General features: G+C 38.0%; 1 protein-coding gene across 2 annotated transcripts; it reads left to right on the top strand.

The window, feature by feature from the left end:
• Nucleotides 1-3,938: 3,938 nt before the first annotated feature.
• On the top strand, nt 3,939-7,744 carry LOC147515097 (protein NUCLEAR FUSION DEFECTIVE 4-like). Of its 2 annotated transcripts, XM_086586131.1 has the most exons (4): nt 4,299-4,495; nt 5,055-5,118; nt 5,573-6,504; nt 6,615-7,744. In XM_086586131.1, exons 1-4 carry the CDS (start codon nt 4,440-4,442, stop codon nt 7,129-7,131), a joined length of 1,569 nt encoding a protein of 522 aa, XP_086442257.1. In that variant the 5' UTR covers nt 4,299-4,439; the 3' UTR covers nt 7,132-7,744. The 2 variants fall into 2 exon arrangements, with proteins under 2 accessions (XP_086442252.1, XP_086442257.1); XM_086586126.1 differs by lacking the exon at nt 5,055-5,118 and having other exon boundaries at nt 3,939-4,495.
• The last annotated feature ends 14,865 nt before the right edge of the window (nt 7,745-22,609 follow it).

Genomic DNA, 22,609 nt, shown 5'->3' with positions numbered 1-22,609 from the left:
TAACTTATGTCCGAACCTAGATCGAGCTTAGCACACAGGCTTCTATTGTTTGGAGGCCTTGGCGAACATCTATGCACGTCGACGCGAATGACTATAGATACACATTGTTCGTTTCTCATAGGAGGATGATATTCACTTGTGGGAGTGATATGGAGTGGCGTTTAGGGGATAGATGTTACAGACAGCTCACACCTTGCTTTGGTATCCCCCCTTAATCCGCCTACCCATGTATCAGAGGCTAAAGACATGACCTTACAGCAAGTCATCGAAAGAAACGTGGATTGGAGTTGGCCAATAGCTTCTGACCTAGTTACATTGCAGACTTATGAGCAGTATTACCATTATTGGTTTAAGGTATCTATTGGTCATTTGCTCCCAGCTGTGGGTTGTACAGGCAACATTCATACGGTTAACAGAATGGGTGTCAGACGTGAATATCAGATTGGCCAGCCGTCACAGCCGATGTTTCAGCATGGACACACACATTTGTTCCAGCGCTAGATCCCCCTCAATTAGAGTGGCCTTGGGTTTTCAGTTTGAGTGATCCGAGTGGCCAGACGATTTACCATCCCATTTATTCTATTGATGACACTCGCGTCGTAAAGTTAGAGTTTGACCTTGGACATCTACCTCTGGTAATTATTTTTATTGGTTTTGGTTTATTATGAAAATATCATAAATTATTAATATTAATTATTTCAGGATGAGCTATGCATGAGATATGAGACAAGCATTCGTGTAAATGATGGCATGTGCTCCTCGGTATTCTCCTTCAGTGTTGAGAGAGAGAGACTTCTTCCCCAGGCTCATGTGGATTATGACGATTTGCAACACTAGGTTGATGAGTTACAGACTCAAATTGATCGCACAAGCTAGGATGAGTTCATCACATGGACAGACGGAGAGTTCAGCACAAGGATAGTCGAGGAGGAGTCCACGACAGAGGAGGCGTATGTAGGAAGTGACGACTTAATGATTTATAATATTAAGCTTGTTGTATGACGATTATTATTATGTTGTGTGATTTAGAATTGTTCATTTGATCATTTTGATAAGTTCTAGTTTACTTCCTTTGATCAATTTGATTTAGCAAATGAATTGCAATTTTTATTAATAGAATGACAACTAATACATGATTGCAAAAATATAAAATATAAAATAAATAAATAAAAGACAACTATTACATATCACCCTTATTACATACTACTAGAGTTACTCTAGTTATCAATCTAGTCATCATTTTCTTCATCATTGGCTCCTTCGTCCTCGGAAGCTTCATTTGTACTACTTGATCCAGCCATTTTTTCATATTTAGCTACAATTGCTCTTGTTTTAACTCTAAAACCCTTTGCGCATGAGAATTGAGTTTGTCGAGTGACATTGCCAACAACCTAGTCTCATTTTCCTCCTCTCTAACACGGAGTTTTTCTTGCTTCAAAAATAACTTTTTTTGTGTCTTCTCTTGCTTCAATTTCACCATAGTTTGAAATTGCCCATCTAGAATCTCTTCTCTATGTCTTTGGCTTTCTTTAAAAGCCTAAAAAAATTCATCCATATTTTTAGCAGTGGATGTAATATTACCCTTGACAGTAGAAGCAATTTTCTTGTTCTTCTCAATTTCTTTGCTCTACTTCCTACCATCGACCTCTCCAAAAAACCTTCGGTACGTACTGCTAAGATCATATTCCGAGTACAATGAAGGTGAAGGGTTATAGTGAGGTGTTGAAGGGGTTGATGGTAAAGAATCGAAGTCTTCAAGATCTCTGGATCTTGCTTTCTTCTTTGGTCTTGGAGCAAGCGTTTTGTTACGTAACTGAGTTCTTTGCGACTTTGGCGTATGTTTGACTAAATTATAACAATTTTGCCATATCCATGGTTTCCTAGTAGTAGCCGCATAAGTTGTTGCCGCGTCTGTAAGCTACGTTTATTAAAAAAAACAAAAACAAAAATTAAACGAAGTATAAATTAAACGAATCTTACAATGTCTGCACGTCTCCGCCCGCTTGGAGGTTGTTCTTCAAGCTTTCTTAGTATAGCATGATATTTGTTGAAGAACGGTAAAAGAATCGCCCAACGTTAATGTGAGACTCCCTTCCACTTACGGTTGTGGCTAAAATCTTAAATTTCATTCATCCTAGCCATAATTTGTTCCCAATAAACTTGTCCCAATTGATCATTTCCTACTATAGGATCTTCTCCAATCTCAATCCACTCTCTAGTAAGAGCAATATTTTTTTCATTTGTCCAACTTGGACCCCTTCCTTGTTTTGGTTGTGACATTGAGAGTGTTGTGTGTGAAATTGTTGAGTTGTTTGATAAGAATGTTTGAGTTGAGTGTATGTAAAATGAAGAAGGAAATGAGTGTAGATATATGGATGTAGAATTTCGGCCATTTTTTGCCTGTTTTTTTTTCCCTTTGGAGCACGTGACATTGGCAATGACGCGCGATATTAGGAGTGGCGCACGACAGTACCACTGGCGCGGTGTGCTGGTCAAAGTCAAAAGGTCAAAGTCAAAAAAAAATTTGGGGCAACATTTGCAATGGCGCGTGATATTACCACTGTCTCTCCGCATCCACATCCGCATCCGAAATCCCAAATTTGCTAACAAGGATGCGGCTAGACAGGTGATGCGACCGAATTTACTTCCACCTAGAATTAGATTTCCGCGAAATTTCGAGTTTTAGAAGCAAATTTGAAGAATTTGGGAGGTGATATTACCACTTAGAGATGCTTTAATCTCTTTATTTTAAGATTTTAGAACCACCTCCCTTAATTATTCAGCTCTCCCTTTTTAAACAATTTACAAAAAACTCCCTTACTTTATTGAATTTATCTGAGAGATGTTAGAGCGACATGTTTAAACACCGATGCGTAACACGGTTCGCATACTTGTAAAGTAGTAGAGATTGATAGAAATTTCAAAATTCTAACTTAATCCAAAATTTCATAAATTTCAAACTTCTGTTAATTAATCTACCTCAAAAGTTACTTTCTTTCGAAAATAGATAGACATCACCTTTTTTTTATATAATAAAAACGAAAAATAAAAAAAGAAAAAATAGGTAGACATCATCATTCATTCATTCTTTGAGTGCAACATTAAAAATTTAAAATATCATCGAAACTTCGAAACCTCAAAGTTGATTCCCTCATCAACTAGCAAATGTGTCTACTACAAGATTTATTCCTTCTACCGTCTCTAAGTGCATTAATTGGTCAATGTTACTCCAACTCAATATTACAATTGACAAACACAAGCTAAATATTAAAGAATACTCATCGAGTCACCAAAGACTCAAGGCCCAAAGACTCCAACGAGACAAAAAAGCGCAACGACAACAACTGCCCAATAACAAATTATTCCGATCATTAACTCTGATTAAAAAACAACAAAATTATATATTCGGACAACACCATTTCAAATGAAGCTTCATTTGTCCAACTTAAGAAACCGACATTGGAAAAAAAAACGTACCTTTAGTTTGACCAAACACTTTTTCGTCTACAAAGAGTGGAAGATGGTAAACTGTTTTTGAGCTCAATGGGTATTAGAGAAATTGAATCAGTCATGATTTTGTTCTTCTCCAACTTCTTCTTTCCACACATCCATACGGTGTTCAGTTTATTTGGTTGGAATTATAGAGGGACGTGTCATTAGGGAGAATTATCGCAATTGATTGAGTGGGGGAAGAAGAATAAAGAGGAGTGATTGGCTGAGAAGAAAGAGAGGAGAGTGTTATGGCGTAGAAATGCGAAATGAGAGAAATTGAAGACAGACAGAAACCAACCAAACATCGTTTTGCTCCGCTCACTTGATAAAAACAATAAAAAATAGGTAGAGAATTAAAAGGCACATAAATGCCAGTGGCAGTACAAAGTAATATACAGAAGATACCAATCCCTATTTATTAATATTCAATTAAGATACGTCACGAGTACAAGAATAAAAACAAACGAGTTCCGGATCATAACCAAATCCAGAAGTACACATCATATATTTCTTCAAAAACAAAACAGCCCCACCTGTTCTGTTTTGAATAAGCGAAAAACCAGAGCAATCAATAAAAACTAAAACTTTACACTTTGTTAGATCTAAATCCTTAAAACAACAACAAAACATATAATCTTTTTACATAGTTTTGAGTTGTTGATCAAAGATGGTAAGGTTGCAGGGGAAATTTAGAACATTTGTGAATAACAAATGGCTAGTTTTTGTTGGGGCAATGTGGATACAGTCAGTTGCAGGTATTGGGTATTTGTTTGGAAGTATATCACCTGTTATAAAAAGTTCATTGAATTATAATCAGAAACAAATAGCAAGGTTAGGTGTTGCTAAGGATCTTGGTGATAGTGTTGGTTTTCTTGCTGGGAGTTTATGTGAAATTTTACCACTTTGGGCTGCTATGTTGGTTGGTGCTGTGCAAAATTTTGTTGGGTATGGTTTGGTTTGGTTGGTTGTTACTCATAGAGTTCCTACTTTGCCTTTATGGGCGGTGAGTCCTTTTCATCTTCTGTTGTTTTCTGCTTTAATGGTATTTTTGAAGATTCAGCTGCTGATGTTGTTTATAGTATATTCTTTTTTATAGAATTGAATCTTTGTGACTAGTTGACAATTTTAGTATTTAAGGTGAAAAGTGGCTTTATTAATAAGATGCTGCTTTAGGACTATTTAGATGCATGGTAGTTAGGTAGAGATTTTTCTTGAAGTGGGGTTTTCTGAGATTCATCCAGATGGAGTTTATTAAAGACTTCTCAGTTTTCTGTCCCCTGAATTCGATTGGAAATGAGGATTGCCATAACTCCTTTGAGTTGGAATTTCCCTGTTTTGCCAATTTCAGATTGAAATATTCAAAACATTCTTGATATGAGCTTTTAGTGGAAGGAGCTAATGAGTTTCCCTTTTGAAGGGGAACCATTTCTCATCATCAACTTAGTGATAACATGTGCAGTGATCACATATGCAACACACACACTTACTATCTAGATGGTTGAATAACTCTTACCAATGTTTAAACAAATGCACTCTAAACTTTTTGATGCAAAACCTATCAGGTATCTCGTTGCTTCGTTTTGTTCTTGCTTCAAATCTAATCCTACACGATACGTAAAAAGCACAGTGAGTATTTGTGGTAATCATACATATTTCTTAGTACTTACTATTTAGTTTAGTGTTTCACACTTGATGAGATAATTCAGAGAAACACTTATATGAATCACCATATCCAGAGGTATCTGTGTCCAAGCGCAACCTCCCAGGATAGTAATACTTTCAGACTGTTATTCCATACCCAATTGTAGTGGCAAGTAGCTTCTGTTTTTACAGTGTGTAGTTAATAACCTTCTAGAATATATTCGGTGTACACTTTATCCGGGGTAAGTTTATTATGCCTTTGTGTTATTTTTTAACACAGACCTAAAAATTTAATTCATGCGCTTAATATTCTTAATATACAGAAACTGTGTCTTAGCCGACTTAATACTGGTGCCAGAAGTCTTGTGGTTTTTCTTCATCTTAAGTTTTGGTTTTCTACTTGGAAGGTTTAATTTCTAATCTACGTTTTGGTGTTCAGATGTGCATTCTTATATTTGTGGGAACAAATGGAGAAACTTACTTCAATACGGCAGCTTTGGTGTCATGTGTGCAGAACTTCCCCAAAAGCCGGGGTCCGGTAGTTGGGATCCTTAAGGGGTTTGCCGGGCTGAGTGGTGCAATATTGACCCAGATATATGCTCTGGTCCACTCACCTGTTAATGCGCCGATCATCTTCATGGTTGCAGTAGGGCCATCAATGGTAGTTATAGCTTTGATGTTCATTGTTCGACCCGTTGGAGGTCATAGACAAATTAGGTCTTCCGATGGCACGAATTTTGCTTTCATCTATAGTGTGTGTCTCGTGTTGGCAGCTTATTTAATGGGGGTTATGATTGTTGAGGATATTTTGGATCTGAACTACAGTGTGGTCATGATATTCACGATTCTGTTGTTTGTTCTGCTATTGCTTCCGATTGCGGTTCCTGTGCTTTCAAGCTTTTTCTCCAATCAGATGCCGCCTGAAGAAGAAAGTCTTCTACCTGAAAGTACAAAGCAAGACCCTAGCAAATCTGGCGAGGAGGTACATGAAGTTATATTCAGTGAGGTTGAAGACGAGAAGCCTAGGGGAGTAGATTTGCTCCCTGCAGCAGAAAGGCAGAAAAGAATAGCACAATTGCAAGCAAAACTATTCCATGCTGCTGCTGCAGGAGCTGTAAGAGTCAAGAGGAGAAAGGGTCCGCATAGAGGGGAAGACTTCACCTTGATGCAGGCATTGATAAAGGCAGACTTTTGGCTTTTATTCTTCTCCCTTCTTTTAGGTTCTGGATCTGGGGTAACCGTTATCGATAATCTTGGTCAAATGAGCCAGTCTTTGGGGTATGACAGTGCACACATCTTTGTATCCATGATCAGCATTTGGAACTTTCTTGGACGCGTTGGTGGAGGCTACTTCTCTGAAATCATTGTGAAGTGAGAGCTAGTTCCACTTCATTCTATACCCTTTTTGTTATGAATATGAATATGAATATTTGTCACCTCGATCTAGTCATTAATGTAAGGTTCTGATTTATTGTTACCAGGGATTACGTGTATCCAAGACCAGTAGCCATTGCTGCTGCTCAGGTCTTTATGGCAATTGGTCACTTCTTCTTTGCTATGGGTTGGCCTGGAGCTATGCACATAGGTACACTGTTGATTGGACTTGGATATGGTGTTCACTGGGCCGTAGTTCCAGCTGCTGCGTCTGAGCTGTTTGGCATGAAGAATTTCGGGGCATTGTACAATTTTCTCACTTTGGCAAATCCTGCTGGATCGTTAGTATTTTCTGGTATAATTGCTAGCACTATATATGACTATGAAGCTGAGAGACAAGCTAATGTGCACCACTTAACGGGGAACTCGAGATCCATATTTATGAGAATGCTTGATGGAGCATTTGGGGTAGAAGAGTCACTGAAGTGTCATGGCTCTGTATGCTTCTTCATCACTTCCTTGATAATGTCAGCATTTTGCATCATCGCCGCTGTGCTAAGCATGATTGTTGTCAATAGGACTAAGATTGTATATGTCCATCTGTATGGAAAATCTCTTTCTTGAGTGAAGAGATCTTGTGCTACTTGGGCAGTTGATCTGTTTCACTTGAAGGCATTGTTTTGCTTATGTAAGGTTGTGGATGATTCCCACTTTCCTTACTTCTTGGTTATAAGGACCTCAGGAGTGGACAACTTCCTGGAAGAAAGATATTATAGATTCAATTCCACTATATGAGAGACACGAAGGCCAGCTCATCTGTCTGTTTTACTGCAAAGTTGGTTGCCGTCTATCTCCATGCCCGTCTTGTGAGTTTTCAGATTTTTTTGTGTTGTATGTCTTATACTCTTACTACGTATTGTTTTGGATTTTTGGTGGTTTGAAGTTTCTTCTTCGACCCAGACCAGCTTTTAGACATAGGTTAATATGATTGAATCTGGCTTGATCGTTAAGTCAGAAGACCAATTTCTGTTGCATGTGCTACTCTTTGTTTCTTTCACCTTGAGCTGGTTATACAAGAATGGAGAGAAGACTTGTCATGGAATGGTTTTAATGTCAACTATTCCAGGTCAGCTGGGAACTCCCATAAATAGGAGTGTCAATTGATTGTTTGTGTTGAACACAAAAAATGTTTATACAATGATTTGAAATGAAATTTAGTTCAGTATTGTAGCTGAAATGGTACCAGCCGACTTCTAATAATTAATAATATTTCTGTCCTAGTACGGCAACAACTTACGGATTTTTTTCCCCCCCAATTTACTTATTTACTAATATTTCGTGGTAGAGTAAGGTACATTCTGCAATTCTTAGATCACTGATACGGGTTTTTTTCTTGCTAGTTTCTCTGTTTCTGTGCTTCACAAAATTGGTCCATTCATAATTTCATAGGTCTCCAAGGACCAGTGAATATCTCAAGGACAAGTCTGTCATACTGTCATAGCCAATTAAGATTTAAGAACAAGATTCTAGAGTCCAAGTCAATAACAACCCGCTGAAAGTTAAGCATAAGAATTTGTTTATGGTCCCAGCACAGCCCAAAATTGGTCACAACAAAACAGCAAACTTAGATAACCACTCCTATCCATTGAGGAGCCGCACAACTTACAAACAAGAAACTAAGCATCATCCATCAATTTGAAGAAATTGGCTGTTCATTGTAAGGCCGCACAAGCAAACTACATAGCACGAGCTAAGTGTCGCTCTAAAAAGAGTTGGAACTGAGTTTTTGATTGAATTTCGAACACAGATCCAAAATAACACGCTGAACGAATAACAACTCTCAGCCATATTAAGAAAAAATATATTTTATACGGCAGTTTACTCTTTAAAGATGTTTGAAACGATGAAGTAGGAGCATGCTCCATCGTTGTAATCAGCTGGGAAAACATACTATGCACTTCTGACTGCGCAGAAACTTCTATGTACTGACTGGATATAAATTTAGTCAAATTTTGGAATTCGAAGTAGATTATGCATAAAAATATTTATGCATAGTATGTGAAAACAATAAACTTTGCTGAGCTACAAGCAAATGAAATGGCCAAGTGGCAACACCTTTGAAAGTTGCATAACAACCAGTAAAAAGGATGACGGAGATCAGTTACAGACTTAGAGATGAACAAATTGTTTGTGACCATGGAGCAAAAACTGTTATTTTGGTTAGTTCTTACCTCTTTCTATTGAACACAGAACACCTATTCCTCTCCAACTCTAGATTCCATCACAAATATTTGTGTTAGTACGCCGTCATTCTTCTGATGATTAGATCAGAAGAATGGACATGCAGTGTTACCAGTTACAGCATCCAGGCTATCTCTCTACTCAAATAGAAGATAACTCAGTCCTCAAACCTTCTAATAGTGCTAATTTAGATCACAAGGAAAATAATTACAGAAGTTAGTTGGTCGGAGCTTCCAGAACGTCTTCTACCTCTCATCGTTGTTAAACTGATCTACATCAGGGATCACGTACAGTTTGGTGCTGTTTGCCATGCTTGTCATGCACATAAGTACTTATACTGAAAATAGCAATAATTTTCCTCGTGAACCTTGGTGCTCATGCTTCCTCCTATTAAGGCCGAGTCCAATGGTTTTCAACTCCCTATCCATATTCCTTAAAAAATAAGATTTGTTCATCTAATGGTTTGAAACCTACCAAATGAATTGGTTATTTTGGTGGGGACACAAACAATTGTACTCCATTTCAAATGGCGCCAAATGACATAATATTTTACATTTTGCAATTTGAGTTTTTCAATTTCACGCCACTCCGACCAGCGCCAAATGATTTCATTACTTTGGTGGGGACACAAACAATTGTATTCCACTTCAAATGGCGCCAAATGACATGTTATTGTATATTTTGCGCGCCATTTGTGTTTTTTCATTTCACGTTGTTGAAGCATATGGGGCGGGCGCCCCTCATGTATGGGTATCTTGAGGGCGTGCGCCCCTCTAGTCAGTAAGTTCGAATGTCATAATGGACCGTGTGTCTTATTTTCACTTCTCTCATGTATTAGACTGGACTATATATAGATAAGTCTTGGGTAGAGTATGTGATGAACTCTAACCCTAATTTTCCTTCCTCAATTCTTCTTCTTCTTCATCCCATCTACTAACACCTTCTCTGATCTTGATACTATGATGTTGTTATGATTCTCTTAGCATTTCACAACATGGTATCAGAGCATCAGGTTAGAGATCCATCAAATGACCTATGAAGAATCAAGCTTAAAGTTTAAAACTTGAGTCTTGTTTACTTTCAATCTCATTGTCTCGCTTCCGCACACCTATCTATCTCTTTGTATTCAAGTTTGCTTTACAATGGCTGAAGTAACAGTTGTTCCAAAGACCGATGAGTTTGGAAACACGTTTGTTTTCTCTGTTGGTATGGCTTTTGTGAAATTGGAGGGTGTTGCCAATTACCTTCAATGGGCAGAAGCAGTTAACATATACCTTACTGGCAAAGGTAAAGAAACACATCTTACAGATTCATCTGTCACCACAGATGAGAAATCAAAGGTGACTTCGACAAAAGATGATGCCTTGGTTAAGAACTTTTTGTGGAATACTATGGAAAAAGATGTACATAATACTGTTCATTTTTCAAAGACTTCTAAGGAAATCTGGGAGTATCTATAAGAATCATATTCCAAATCTCAAAATACATATCGTATCTTTTAGTTGTATGAAAATATATTTGATATGAATTAAGGAGATATGTCTATTTTTGAGTATTATAATTCTCTTCGTAGCAAGTTGGAAGAATTAAATATTTATCATCTGTTGACTACATATATCACTTAGTTGAAGAAACAAAGAGAGGAATTTTGGGTCTCTAATTTTCTATCTGGTCTATGTGTAGAGTTTGCTAATGTCGTGGAGGAGGTCGTAGCTAGGGGAGTGGACGAGGCCGTGGTATGGGCGGTTGGCCACCATGTGATCATTGTGGGTGCACAAATCATGGTTCTGATTTTTGTTGGGAAGCATTTGGACGACCATCACTGTCCAAAGCCAACAATGCCATAGTTTATGATCATAAGGATACAAATTCAGTCGAGAAGGTGCAAGAAGTCCTTGTAACCCTCATGAAAAGGATACAAGCTATTCCAGCCAGTCCTTCGAGTTTGTCCAATGCCCCCACGTCAACTCTAGCCGAATAAGGTACCATATGTTTTTATACCAGTGGAACCGACTCTTGGGTCATTGACTCAGGAGCTTCTGATCATAAGACAGGTAACCCCAAGTTGTTTTCTACTCTTGATTACACCAGTAACGTATCATATGTTACATTAGCAAATGGTGCTAAAGATAATATTCTTGGTCGAGGCACCATTCAGCTAACTCGTCATGTGTCTCTTGTCTCTGTCTTGCTTGTTCAAAATTTTCCTTTTAATCTCTTATCCGTTCATAGTCTCGCCCAATCATTTAATTGTTCTGTTATGTTTTTCTCTATTCGTGTTGTTTTTCAAGATCGGCAGACAAAGGAACTAGTTGGTGGGAGCGAGGCGACATATCTACTACTTTCAAAGTGATTTTGGGTAGCCTCAGCAAAAACAAGCCCTTACAGTCTTTGTCTCTGCTTCTCTATGGCATAAGCGGCTCGGTCATCTACCTCTAAAGAGTCTACGTTGTTTAGTCCCTAGTATCCCTTCAAGTGTCCAATCATTCCAGTGTGAAGTTTGTGAGTTAGCTAAACATCGTCATGCTACTTACAAAACTAGTTTAAATAATTGTTCAAGTGATTCTTTTTAATTAGTTAATTACGATGTTTGGGGTCCATGAAGAACCATTGGCCTCTTGGGAGCCAAGTATTTTAGTACTTTTATTGATGATTTCTCTTGTGTTTGTTGGGTTTATATAATGGAGAATTGTTCTCAAGTCTTTCATGTTTTCCAAAATTTTATGCTTAAATCACTAATCAATATAATACTCTACAAAGTTGAAAGTCTTTAAGAGTGATAATGCCAGGGATTATGATTCTACTCTACTTAAACGTTTATTTGCTGATAACGGTAGTACTCATCAAACCTCTTGTGTTGACACCCCACAACAAAATGGGGTTGCTGAGAGAAAGAATTGTCCTCTTCTTGAAGTTGCCCATAGTTTAATGTTTCAAAGCAATCTTCTAAAATTTTATTGGGCGGAGGCAGTCCTTACTGTCACATATATGATTATTCACATGCCTTCTTCAGTGTTAGGTGGATCTGGAAAAACTCCTATGTCTGTTCTCTTTCCTAGTCAACCATCTTTTTTCTCTTACTCCTAGAGTGTTTGTTTTGTTTCATAATCTTCAACCTGGTCGTGACAAATTAGACCCTTGTGCTACTAAGTGTGTCTTTCTTGGGTATTCTCGTACATAGAAGGGTTATAAGTGTTACAGTCCTCACCTTCAGAAGTTTTTTGTTTATGCTGATGTAACCTTCTTTGAGGATGCACCGTATTATTCTCTCGAGGGACAGGTGTCTAAAGAACCTTTCGAGGAAGTTTTGAATTCTCCTACTCTAGTACTGGAAGAAGAGCACACAGGTCCAAAACTTACGCTTGGAGGGCACGTGCCCCTTCCTGAATCACAAACTAAGGGCGTGCGCCCCCTGCCATCTTCTACTCCAGTACTGGAAGATCGCAATGTTGACATTCCATGTCCAACACTTACGCCTGGAGGGCACGCTTCTTGAAGCACAAATTGAGGGCATGCACCCCCTTGATACAGCCCAACTGGATCATGTGCCATCACATCCATGCTCACCTCTGTCCCCTCCTCCTGCACCTTTGCCTGCTGATCCTCTTGCTCCTCCTTCTATACTTGACATTCATATTTCTCTCCGGAAAGTTGGACGTCCTCCTAGTAGCACATGTCGTCCTCGTAGGTGTGCTCAATATTCTATTTCTCAGTTTATCTCTCATGATCAATTACCATCGCCTGTCAAGGCATTTCCTACCTCGTTGCTCTCTGTCTTTGTGCCTACTAATTACAGAGACACCTTATCTCATCCTGGCTGGAAGCAAGCTGTAGAGGAGGAGTTGAGTGCATTGTACTATAATTAGACTTGGGTGCTTACTCCTCTTCCCCATGGGAAGAAAGTGGTTGAATGTAAATGGGTTTTCACAGTCAAGCACAATCTAGATGCTGTTGTCTCTCATTTAAAAGCTCGATTGGTTACTAAAGGTTTCACTCAGACATATGGTATTGACTACTCTGAGACTTTTTCTCCTGTGGCAAAGTTAGACTATGTGCGTATTATTATCTCTCTTGTAGTCAATCACAACTGGTCTCTATACCAGTTAGATGTGAAGAACACATTTTTGCACGGTGTCCTATAGGAAGAAATCTATATGGTGCAGCCTCCTGGTTTTGTTGTTCAATGGGGGCAAGTATGTCGGCTACAAAAGTCTCTATACGGGCTCAAGCAATCTCATAGAGTTTGGGTTGCAAAATTCAGTTAGGTGGTAATGGCTAATGGCATGACTCGATGTGAGTATGATTACTCCATATTTTGTAGGAAGACTGAGCAAGGCATTATTATCTTAGTGGTGTATGTCGATGATATTGTTGTTACTAGTTCTGACATGCAAACAAGGCATTGCTCGTCTCAAAATTAATCTCTCAAAGAATTTTCAAACCAAAGACCTTGGAGAGTTGAAGTACTTCTTAGGCATTAAGGTCATAAGGTATCCTGGTGAATTTCATCTTTCAAAGCGAAAGTATGTACTAGATCTGCTCAGTGAGACTAGTAATTAAGGAGCACATCTAGTGGAGGATCCGAAAAATAAACTCCAGTTAGATATGGGAGAGTTGTATGTAGATGTTGAGGGATATCATCAATTAGTGGGCAAACTAATCTATGCCACTATTAGTCGTCCATATATTTCTTTTGATGTCAGTGTAGTTTCTCAGTTTATGCATATGCCCAGAGTTCCTCATTTTCAAGCTGTTATTCGCATTGTGCGATACTTGAAAGGTTCTCCAGGACGTGGACTTGTCTATTATTCAAATGGTAATCTTGATGTTGTTGGATATGCAAATGCTGATTATGCAGGGTCAGTTTTTGATAGAAGATCTACTACTGGGTATTGTACCTTTCTGGGAGGTCGTAATTTGGTCACCTAGAAGAGCAAAAAACAAACAGTTGTTGCCAAGTCAAGTGCAGAGGATGAGTATAGGGATATGGCTCAAGGCACTGGTGAATTAATGTGGATACACAATCTGTTACATGAGTTGGGTTTCTCAGTTCAGTTGCATATACCACTCTATTGTGATAATCTGGCAGCCATTCATATTGCCTCTAACCCAGTATTTCATGAGAGGACTAAGCACATCAAGGTGGATTGTCATTATGTCAAGCACAAAGTTGAAGCAAAGGAGATACATACTCCTCATGTCACGTCAAATAATCAGTTAACAAATATCTTCACCAAACCACACACTGTTTCATCCAGTATCTACTCATATTTGTAGCAAGCTGGGCATGAGTGATATCTACACTCCAGCTTGAACAGGGGGGGGGGGGGTGTTGAAGGATATGGGGCGGGCACCCCTCATGTATGGGTATCTTGAGGGCGTGCGGCCCTCTAGTCAATAAGTCTGAATGTCATAATGGACCGTGTGTCTTATTTTCACTTCTCTCATGTACTAGACTGGACTGTATATAGATAAATCTCGGGTAGAGTATGTGATGAACTCTAACCCTAATTTTCCTTCCTCCATTCTCCTTCTTCTTCTTCTTCTTCATCCCATCCACTAACACCTTTTCTAATCTTGATACTATGATGTTGTTATGATTTGCATAGCATCTCACATCTATGATTAGTTATAGACTTAGAGATGAACAAATTGTTTGTGACCATGGAGCAAAAACTTTTATTTTGGTTAGTTCTTACCCCTTTCTATTGAACACAAAACATTTATTCCTCTCCAACTCTAGATTCCATCACAAATATTTGTGTTAGTTGTCATTCTTCTGATGATTAGACCAGAAGAATGGACATCCGCGGTTACCGCCATGAGATCCGGGCCATCTCTACTCAAATAGAAGATAACTCACTCATCAAACCTTCTAATAGTGCGAATTTAAATCACAAGGAAAATAATTACAGAAGTTAGTTGGTCGGAGTTTCCAGAACGTCTTCTACTTCTCATCGTTGTTAAACTGATCTACATCAAGGATCATGTACAGTTTGGTGCTGTTTGTCATGCACAGAAGTACTTATACTTAAAATAGCAATAATTTTCCTTGTGAACCTCTGGTGCTCATGCTTCCTTCTGTTAAGGCCAAGTCCAATGGTTGTCAACTCCCTATCCATATTCCTTCAAAAAACAGTGTTATAAGGATAGGGAGTAAGATTTGTTCATCCAATGGTTTGAAACCTTCCAAATTAATTGGTTATTTTGGTGGGGACACAAACAATTGTACTCCATTTCAAATGGCTCCAAATGACATGATATTTTACATTCTGCAATTTGAGTTTTTCAATTTCACGCCACTCCGACCAGCGCCAAATGATTTCGTTACTTTAGTGGGGACACAAACAATTGTACTCCACTTTAAATGGCACCAAATGACATGTTATTGTACATTCGGCGCGCCATTTGTCACGCCATTTCAACTCGCGTAGAATTCACTCCACATTTCTAAAAAATATTCTCTATATATGGAGATTAAAATGCGGATGAAGAGTAGAAACCACCGCAAATCACACCACTTTTGTGGGGATGCAGAGTGATATGTGAAAATTTGATGTCACTCTAACTCACACTTAAGTCAAGTACCTTACTCACAAATTCACGTTGGTGCACAATTCGAGTAAAGGTTTCATCTCATGCCTAAACACTAAAACACATATGACAAAGGTGCTATCACAATTTAAGGGGATTCCATGGTGAGAAGGATTTTTGAAGCATGGAAAACTACACTGCTCTTTAATCTTAATTTAATTTCACGCACAAATAACAATTTAATTCTAAAATTACGAGAGAAGATAGAGAGAGAGTTGTGGAGGATTGAATCTACTCATATTTGGATCAATGTTAATGTTTAAATTGATTTCCATTGCATCTCTAATCCTTATTGCCCTGGGTTCATAGACAAATCCAATATGGATCCGAGTTTTGGTCCCTAACAAGTTGAACTTACCACTAAGAATAACCTATTAGCATGAGGAATTAAAGTGATATTTCATCTTTGAAATATCCATTCAACTCCTAGCCAGTCAATGTATCTAACGTTCACTGGAATTTTGAATTGGCTAAGATTGAGTCGCGCGCGCTACTAGTTTATACCTGGAATGTGTCGCGCGCTACTCCGTCTGAAGATACAAACTCCTAATTTGAATGGATGCTACCATGTTACAGTAGGATAAAATTGTAGGTTTGATCGTGTTGAGCAATGAACTATAAATCTTATTAGAACTAACTCTGATCCTTATATGAGCTTTATCAACCTTCCAAAAGGGAGGGTTTTCGCTTATGATCCTAGTAATTAAAGATAATAACTAAAAGAGAAGAAAAAGAAGAAAAAGAAGAAGTTTTCTTCACCAAAACTATGGAAAGGACTCCATTAACAACTATAAGCTTTTTTTCAACTCCCAAAACCAAAAACAAAAAAAAAAACTATGTATGAAAAAAACTCACTTATGAATAAAAAAATAGAAAAAAGTACAGATCACACGTGCTCCACTTGGTACTGCTCAAATAATGGAGAAACTACTAAGTGATGGGCCCATGTGCTTTGACCAATGGTGGGTCCATGTGAGCCCCGGTGATTTTTACAACTTTGCGTTTTTGCGTAGAACTCGCCGCACTGATCATTTTGGCTGTTCACGTGCCGAATTCGGACTCCAGAATCAGAAGATATGATCGTCAGAAGTTCCACGACTTTTCTGCATTGTTGTATTTATTTGACCCGTAAATGGTCGGTGTTGAGTGTACGGGCTTTATTTTGGCCTTTTTGAGCTTTAAATGGGTAGAGAGAGAAGACTTCAAGTTCAAGCACTATTCCGTACAACGTTTTCATGCTAAAATGCAGGTTTTGCTACAATTTTGTCGTTAACTACCGAAACCTATGAAACTACAAAAATACAATTAATTTACATTTATTAAACACATAATCAACCAATATGTAGTGTCTCTACGGGGTTTATAACACAATTTTGGATGCTTATCACAGAGCCATTGGACTTAGCCTAAGTATGATAACTATGCTCCCGATGTCCTCATATGCAATTTCTATAGCATTGCCTATAAAGATGGCTAATCAAATCTAGCTACAATTATCTCTTCTCTATTATGTGTATATATTTGATGGTTTCAGCTACAGCATGAGATGTAGTGACCTACAACCTATATTACACGATAAAACCAATTAATACAAGGACATTTTTTTTTTCATACAGTATGAGGTTTGGTTTTACGACTTTGCAAAAAAGCACATGATATATAGTACGTATATAATTCAGCAACTGAGTATGTGCTTAAACTTTGTGTCTGTGGTGCACTACATTCATGAGACTGCAGACTATATGGATCTCAAGATGAGTATCAACAGTTCATCAATCCTACTTACGATCAAGGAACTAAATTTAGGAAATTTTGTTAAATTTTAATTTCATGATATCCAAGGGCACTTGATATAGATTCTCTAGAGCCACTATATGCATTGCCTACTCATGAAGACACCCGAGGTCATGAACAATTGAACATTATATATGTAGACGATGAGGAGCTTACTGTTCCACCAGCCTTCATAGACTCAAAAACAATAATGCAAAGATTTGGATGATGGTAGTTCAAGTGAATTTTTACCGAATGTGCGGTTGTCAATATGGAAACCCTAGGCCAAGTTGGTCTTAGACTATTAGTCCTTTCACTCGTGAAGTTGATTTCCAGTATGCTACACATTAACTGTCATGGCTGTAGTCTTGCACAGTACAACATACAAATTGTTCCTAATGGTTGGCCTTTTTGAGGATGTATACATTGTTAAGTTCCTTTTGGGGGACTGATGCCAACAGCTTATGGACTGATGTCTATCCTCCTTCTAAGGCATAATTTCTACCATTTGGGGTATTAGATCATTCACCAGTCCTTCTGTTTTTGTATGACTATGAAAGTAAAGCTCTTTCTTTTAGATTCAAAGAATATTGGGTAGAACAAAAGGACTTCCAAGATATGTTGCAAGAGGTATGGGAGGAAGAATTGTTTTTGAACCCAATGTATGTCATCATGCAAAAACTAAAACTTCTGAAGGCACGGATAAAACCATGGGCTCGATCTCAATTCTTAGATATTCATGGTAGAGTTGAGCAAGCTAGGGAAGTTCCATTTGATGTGAAAAGGCAACTGCAAGCTAAACCTTGGGATTTGTTACTGGGACAAAAAGAAAAGGAAGCTCTCGAGAAGTATAGTGATTTGGCCTGAATAGAAGCTGCTAAAATCAAGAGTAAACAAGATGATTTATGGGCCAGAGAAGGGGACAAATGCACTCCTTTTTTCTTTAAATCTCTAGAGGAAAGAAAAGTTAAAAGTGGCATATGGTGCTTACAGAATGCCGATAGAGATACTGTTATTGGCCAGGCAGAGGTTATAAAATCTATTGTGGGTTACTATACTAAGATCCTGGGTTCTGAAGATTAGTGGAGCGGAGTTCTTTATCAATCTTCATGTCAAAGCCATTATCTCACCAGCCATGAATCTTCATTTAAACTCTGATATCTCTCCTGAGGAAGTCAAAGAAGCTCTTTTTGGTATGAAAGAGAATGCAACACCTAGACCAGATGGGTTCACTCCATTCTTTTTCAAGAGTTGCTGGGTTACAGTTGGACATGATTTTACAGCTGCTATCCTTAATGCCTTTAAATTTTTTAAATTTCCTAGAGGAGTTAATGCTACCTTTATATGTCTCATACCTAAAGTTAACAATCCTTCCAAGGTTGAAGACTTTAGACCTATTGCTTTATGTAATGCCATCTATAAATGCATTTCTAAGGTAGTAGCTAATAGGATAAAACTAGTTATTAATGACATTGTACAAGCTAATCAATCAGCTTTTATCCTTGTTAGATCCATACAAGACAACATTTTGCTTTCTCATGAACTGCTCAAAAGTTATGATAGGAAGTATGGCACTCCTAGATGCTCAATAAAGCTGGATATAAGGAAAGCTTATGATACAGTGAGTTAGGAGGCTATCCTAGCTATGATCAAGCTCTTTAACTTTCCTCCCTTTATGTCTAAATGGATAGAGATGTACATTGCAACTCCTTACTAAATCATGATCAATGGTGCACTTGAAGGGTTCTTTGTAGGCAAGAGAGGTATTCGTCAAGGAGATCCATTATCACCCTATCTGTTTGTCCTGGTGATGAAATTCTCAGCTCTATCATAATCCAGAACATCAACAACAGATCCATCTCATTTCATTCGAAATGTAACAGAGTGAGACTGTCTCACTTAGCTTTTGCGGATGATGTCCTCTTGTTTTGTAAGGGTGATTGTGCTTCTGTGATGGCTATTAAAGAGTGTTTAAAATCCTTTGGATATGCTATGGGGTTGAATATCAACAAGCACAAAACATCTTTATTAGTTGGAGGGTTAAATCACTAGGATGATTTAGCTTTGGCTACTATCTTGGGGGTGTAACTGTTAAACCTCCTGCGAGATACTTAGGTCTTCCTCTCATCTCTGCCCGATTGGGGATAAGGGAGTGTCAACCTCTTGTGGAGAAGATTGCAAACTGGAAAGCAAAGTTGCTGTCACATGAAGGTAGATTACAACTGATCAACTCAGTTCTTATTTCTTTCCACATGTATTGGTCGAGAACCTTTATTCTTCCTATAACTGTTCTTGAACAAGTGGAAAAGATTTGTGGAAATTCCTATGGACTGACACAACCATGAAAAAAGGTCACCATCAAGCAAGTTAGATTACTCTCTGTCTTCCCAAAGATGAGGGTGGTTTGGGAGTAATGAATTTACAATTCAAAGGTGGAACTTAAGAGCTTATTGTGGATTAATTTTCAAACTGGTAACAAGAGAGGACACCATATGGGTTGATTGGGCTTGGAAACAACACATAAAGGAGAAGTTTTTCTCGACCATGAGTATACCGAAAGACTGCTCGTGGACTTGGAGGAATGTTTTGAATACCAAAAAGGAAGCAAAAAAGTTTATCAAGTATTCGATTGCAAATGGTGAAACCTCACTTTTATGGCATGACATGTGGTGTTCTCGAACACCCCTAATCCAAGATGTTGAGGTTGTGGCTGCTTGGAGCTTCCCCCTGAACGCTAAAGTAAGTGTTAACATGACTTCGGGTAGATGGAATACTGAAGTGCAAAGTTTACAATCGCAAACTCTGAAGGAAAGCATAATGGCAGTGAAGATAAATCAGCACCTTGATTCTGACTTCATAGTTTGGACACCACATCATAGCGGGCTTTTCTCTTCCAGCAGTGCATATGCAACTCTGTCTCCTGAACGAGTAAAGAAAAGATGGTGTACAATGGTCTGGGGAAATTGGGTGATGCCACACCATTCCTTTACCATGTGGAAGCTATTCTCCAATAGCATCCCCACACAAGACAGGTTTGTTTGTAAGAAAATCATAAACTAGTATGCCTGCTACCTATGTTCTAACAACAGAGAATTCTTGGCTCATTTGTTTTTTGAGTGCCAATACTCCAAGGAGTTTTTCTTGAGAGTAAAAAGGTTGTTGGGCATTTCTACTGATAATAGTAATGCAAATCAATGATGGGCTTCTCTGCTGAGATTTTGTAAAACTATGGAATGGAAGTGGGAGAGATCTACAAAGTATTCTTTTGTGCATCTGTGAATAACATTTGGAAAGAAAGGAATGATAGAAGGTTTCAGCAAACCTCTAAACCTTTAGAGATAGTTTACAACAAAATGGTAAGAGACTTGATGAATTATCTACAAGTCATACGACTTGATGTCAAAGACACAGCTACTGCTTGAAATCTCTTCCTCAGGCTTAACATCACTACCCAGTTCAAGCAACAAGTAGAAACAAAATGTTCATGGATTCCTCCATTGGGCAACAAGATTAAGCTAACACTCATGGAACTTTGAACAACAAGGGCCCAAGTCATGGGGGTGTGATGAGAGACAAAAAAGGCATAGTAGTTGCAACTTTTAGTGGAAGTGGAGGTCATCGGTTAGTGATTACCAAGAACTCAAAACTATTGAATTATGTTTGAAGAGATGTCTGAAAGAAGGTTTTGTTGAGGTAGAAGTGGAATCTGATTCCTTGAGAGCACTTAATTCTATTAACAAGTTAGAGAAACCCCTATGGTACTGTTGAGACGTGGTGGCTGCTATTGAAAGGAGAAAGGCTAGTTTTAGTTACATAACCTTTTCACATGTCTATAGATAAGTGAATAGGGTAGCTGACTACCTTGCTAGATTAGACCATAACCATGAACTGTCTACTGTACATTTTGCTAGTCTTCTAGATTTTGCTTTACAAACCATTGTAAACGAGGACTCAAACAGGAAAATCTATGTAAGGAAACATTGATTAATAAGTGCCTAACCCTAGTTTATTTTATTAAAAAAAAGTTCCTTTTGGGGTGTTCATGTTTTTGCGTAGAGCTCACCGCACTAATCGTTTTAACAGTTCACGTGCCGAATTTGGAGTCCAGAATAAGAAGATATGATCGTCAGAAGCTCCATGACTTTTCTACATCGTTGTCTTCATTTGCCCCGGAAATGGTCGGCGTTGAGTATATGTGCTTTATTGTGGCCTTTTTGAGCTTCAAATAGGAAGAGAGAGAAGACTTCAAGTTCAAGCACTATTCCGTCCAACGTTTTCATGCTAAAATATAGGTTTTGCTACAATTTTGTTGTTAACTGCCGAAACCTGTGAAAATATGAAAATATAATTAATTTACATTTATTAAACACATAATCAACTAAGATGTAGTGTCTCTACGGGGTTTATAACACAGTTTTGGGTGCTTATCACAGAGCCATTGGACTTAGCCTAAGTATGATGACTATGCTCCCGATGTACGTCCTCATGCAATTTCTACAACATTGCCTATAAAGGCTAATCGAATCTAGCTACAGTTATCTCTTCTCTATTCTGTGTATGTATTTGATGGTTTGAGCTACAACAAGAGATGCAGGGACCTACTAAAGTTTTAGTAGTGGTGGAAGTATACTTCAAAAGAGTTTAGAAGTTGAGGTTCATCCTAAATTGTTTAGAGTTTGAGTAAGGGAGATAGAAGAAGAAAGGAAGACTCTTGAATATTAGAATGGTTCTAAGCTAATGAACTTGAAAGCTTTGATTGTTGATTAAAATGATTTGAAAACATGAAATGAAGATTGATTAAAACATTGAAATGAAATAAGCAAACAAGATGAAGATTGAAACAAAGAACAAATAACAAGTTTGATTGAAATAAAGGAAATGAAATAACAAGTTGATTGAAATAAAGGAAATGAAATAACAAGAAATTAAAAACATGAATTGAAAAACAAGACAAGAAAATAAACAAACCAAATGGTTTGGATCCTAAGACAATAGATAAGTTCTCTCTCCTTTGCTTTTTGATTATATACCCCTACTTTTGCCATTTATAGATTTGCCCTCATCCATTCTAAACTAGACACCTCACCCCTTTCACTTTTGCTTTTGCTTTTGCTTTATGGGTGCCTTCTTGACCAAGGTAGGTTTAGAGATAAGTCTTCATAATTTGAAATAAGGGCCTCCATCTTTGGTTTTCTGATTTGAATCCTTTGACTGTTGACTGTTGACTTTTTTAGAACTTTTCCACAGCAGCTACTGGTCTTCATAATAAGTATGATTAAGGCTCCTTTTGGTGCTAAGTCGTAGCTTTTATGATAAGTGGTCTGAATTGCTCCTTAACCTGAAAAAGACAGTAAAAGCTATGAGTTGTCTTTTCATTAAGCGTAAGAGGGACTGTAATGCGACAATATACGGGTAATAAAATGCACATTTGGGAGCTGATCATCACCCCCAAATAGCATCTTGCTTGTCCTCAAGCAAGGATGAGACAAAAAAC

The sequence above is a fragment of the Coptis chinensis genome, chromosome 2, assembly GCF_015680905.1.
Source record: "Coptis chinensis isolate HL-2020 chromosome 2, ASM1568090v1, whole genome shotgun sequence".
In the NCBI taxonomy this organism is placed as follows: domain Eukaryota; kingdom Viridiplantae; phylum Streptophyta; class Magnoliopsida; order Ranunculales; family Ranunculaceae; genus Coptis; species Coptis chinensis.
This window is presented reverse-complemented; position numbering and strand designations above follow the sequence as displayed.

Bases quoted from the DNA above. Each gene is read 5' to 3' on its own strand.
- LOC147515097 (XM_086586126.1), top strand. From the start codon at position 4,160: ATGGTAAGGTTGCAGGGGAAATTTAGAACATTTGTGAATAACAAATGG. The intron at 4,496-5,572 runs GTGAGTCCTTTT...TTTGGTGTTCAG, and splicing joins CTACTTTGCCTTTATGGGCG to ATGTGCATTCTTATATTTGT. The intron at 6,505-6,614 runs GTGAGAGCTAGT...TATTGTTACCAG, and splicing joins TTCTCTGAAATCATTGTGAA to GGATTACGTGTATCCAAGAC.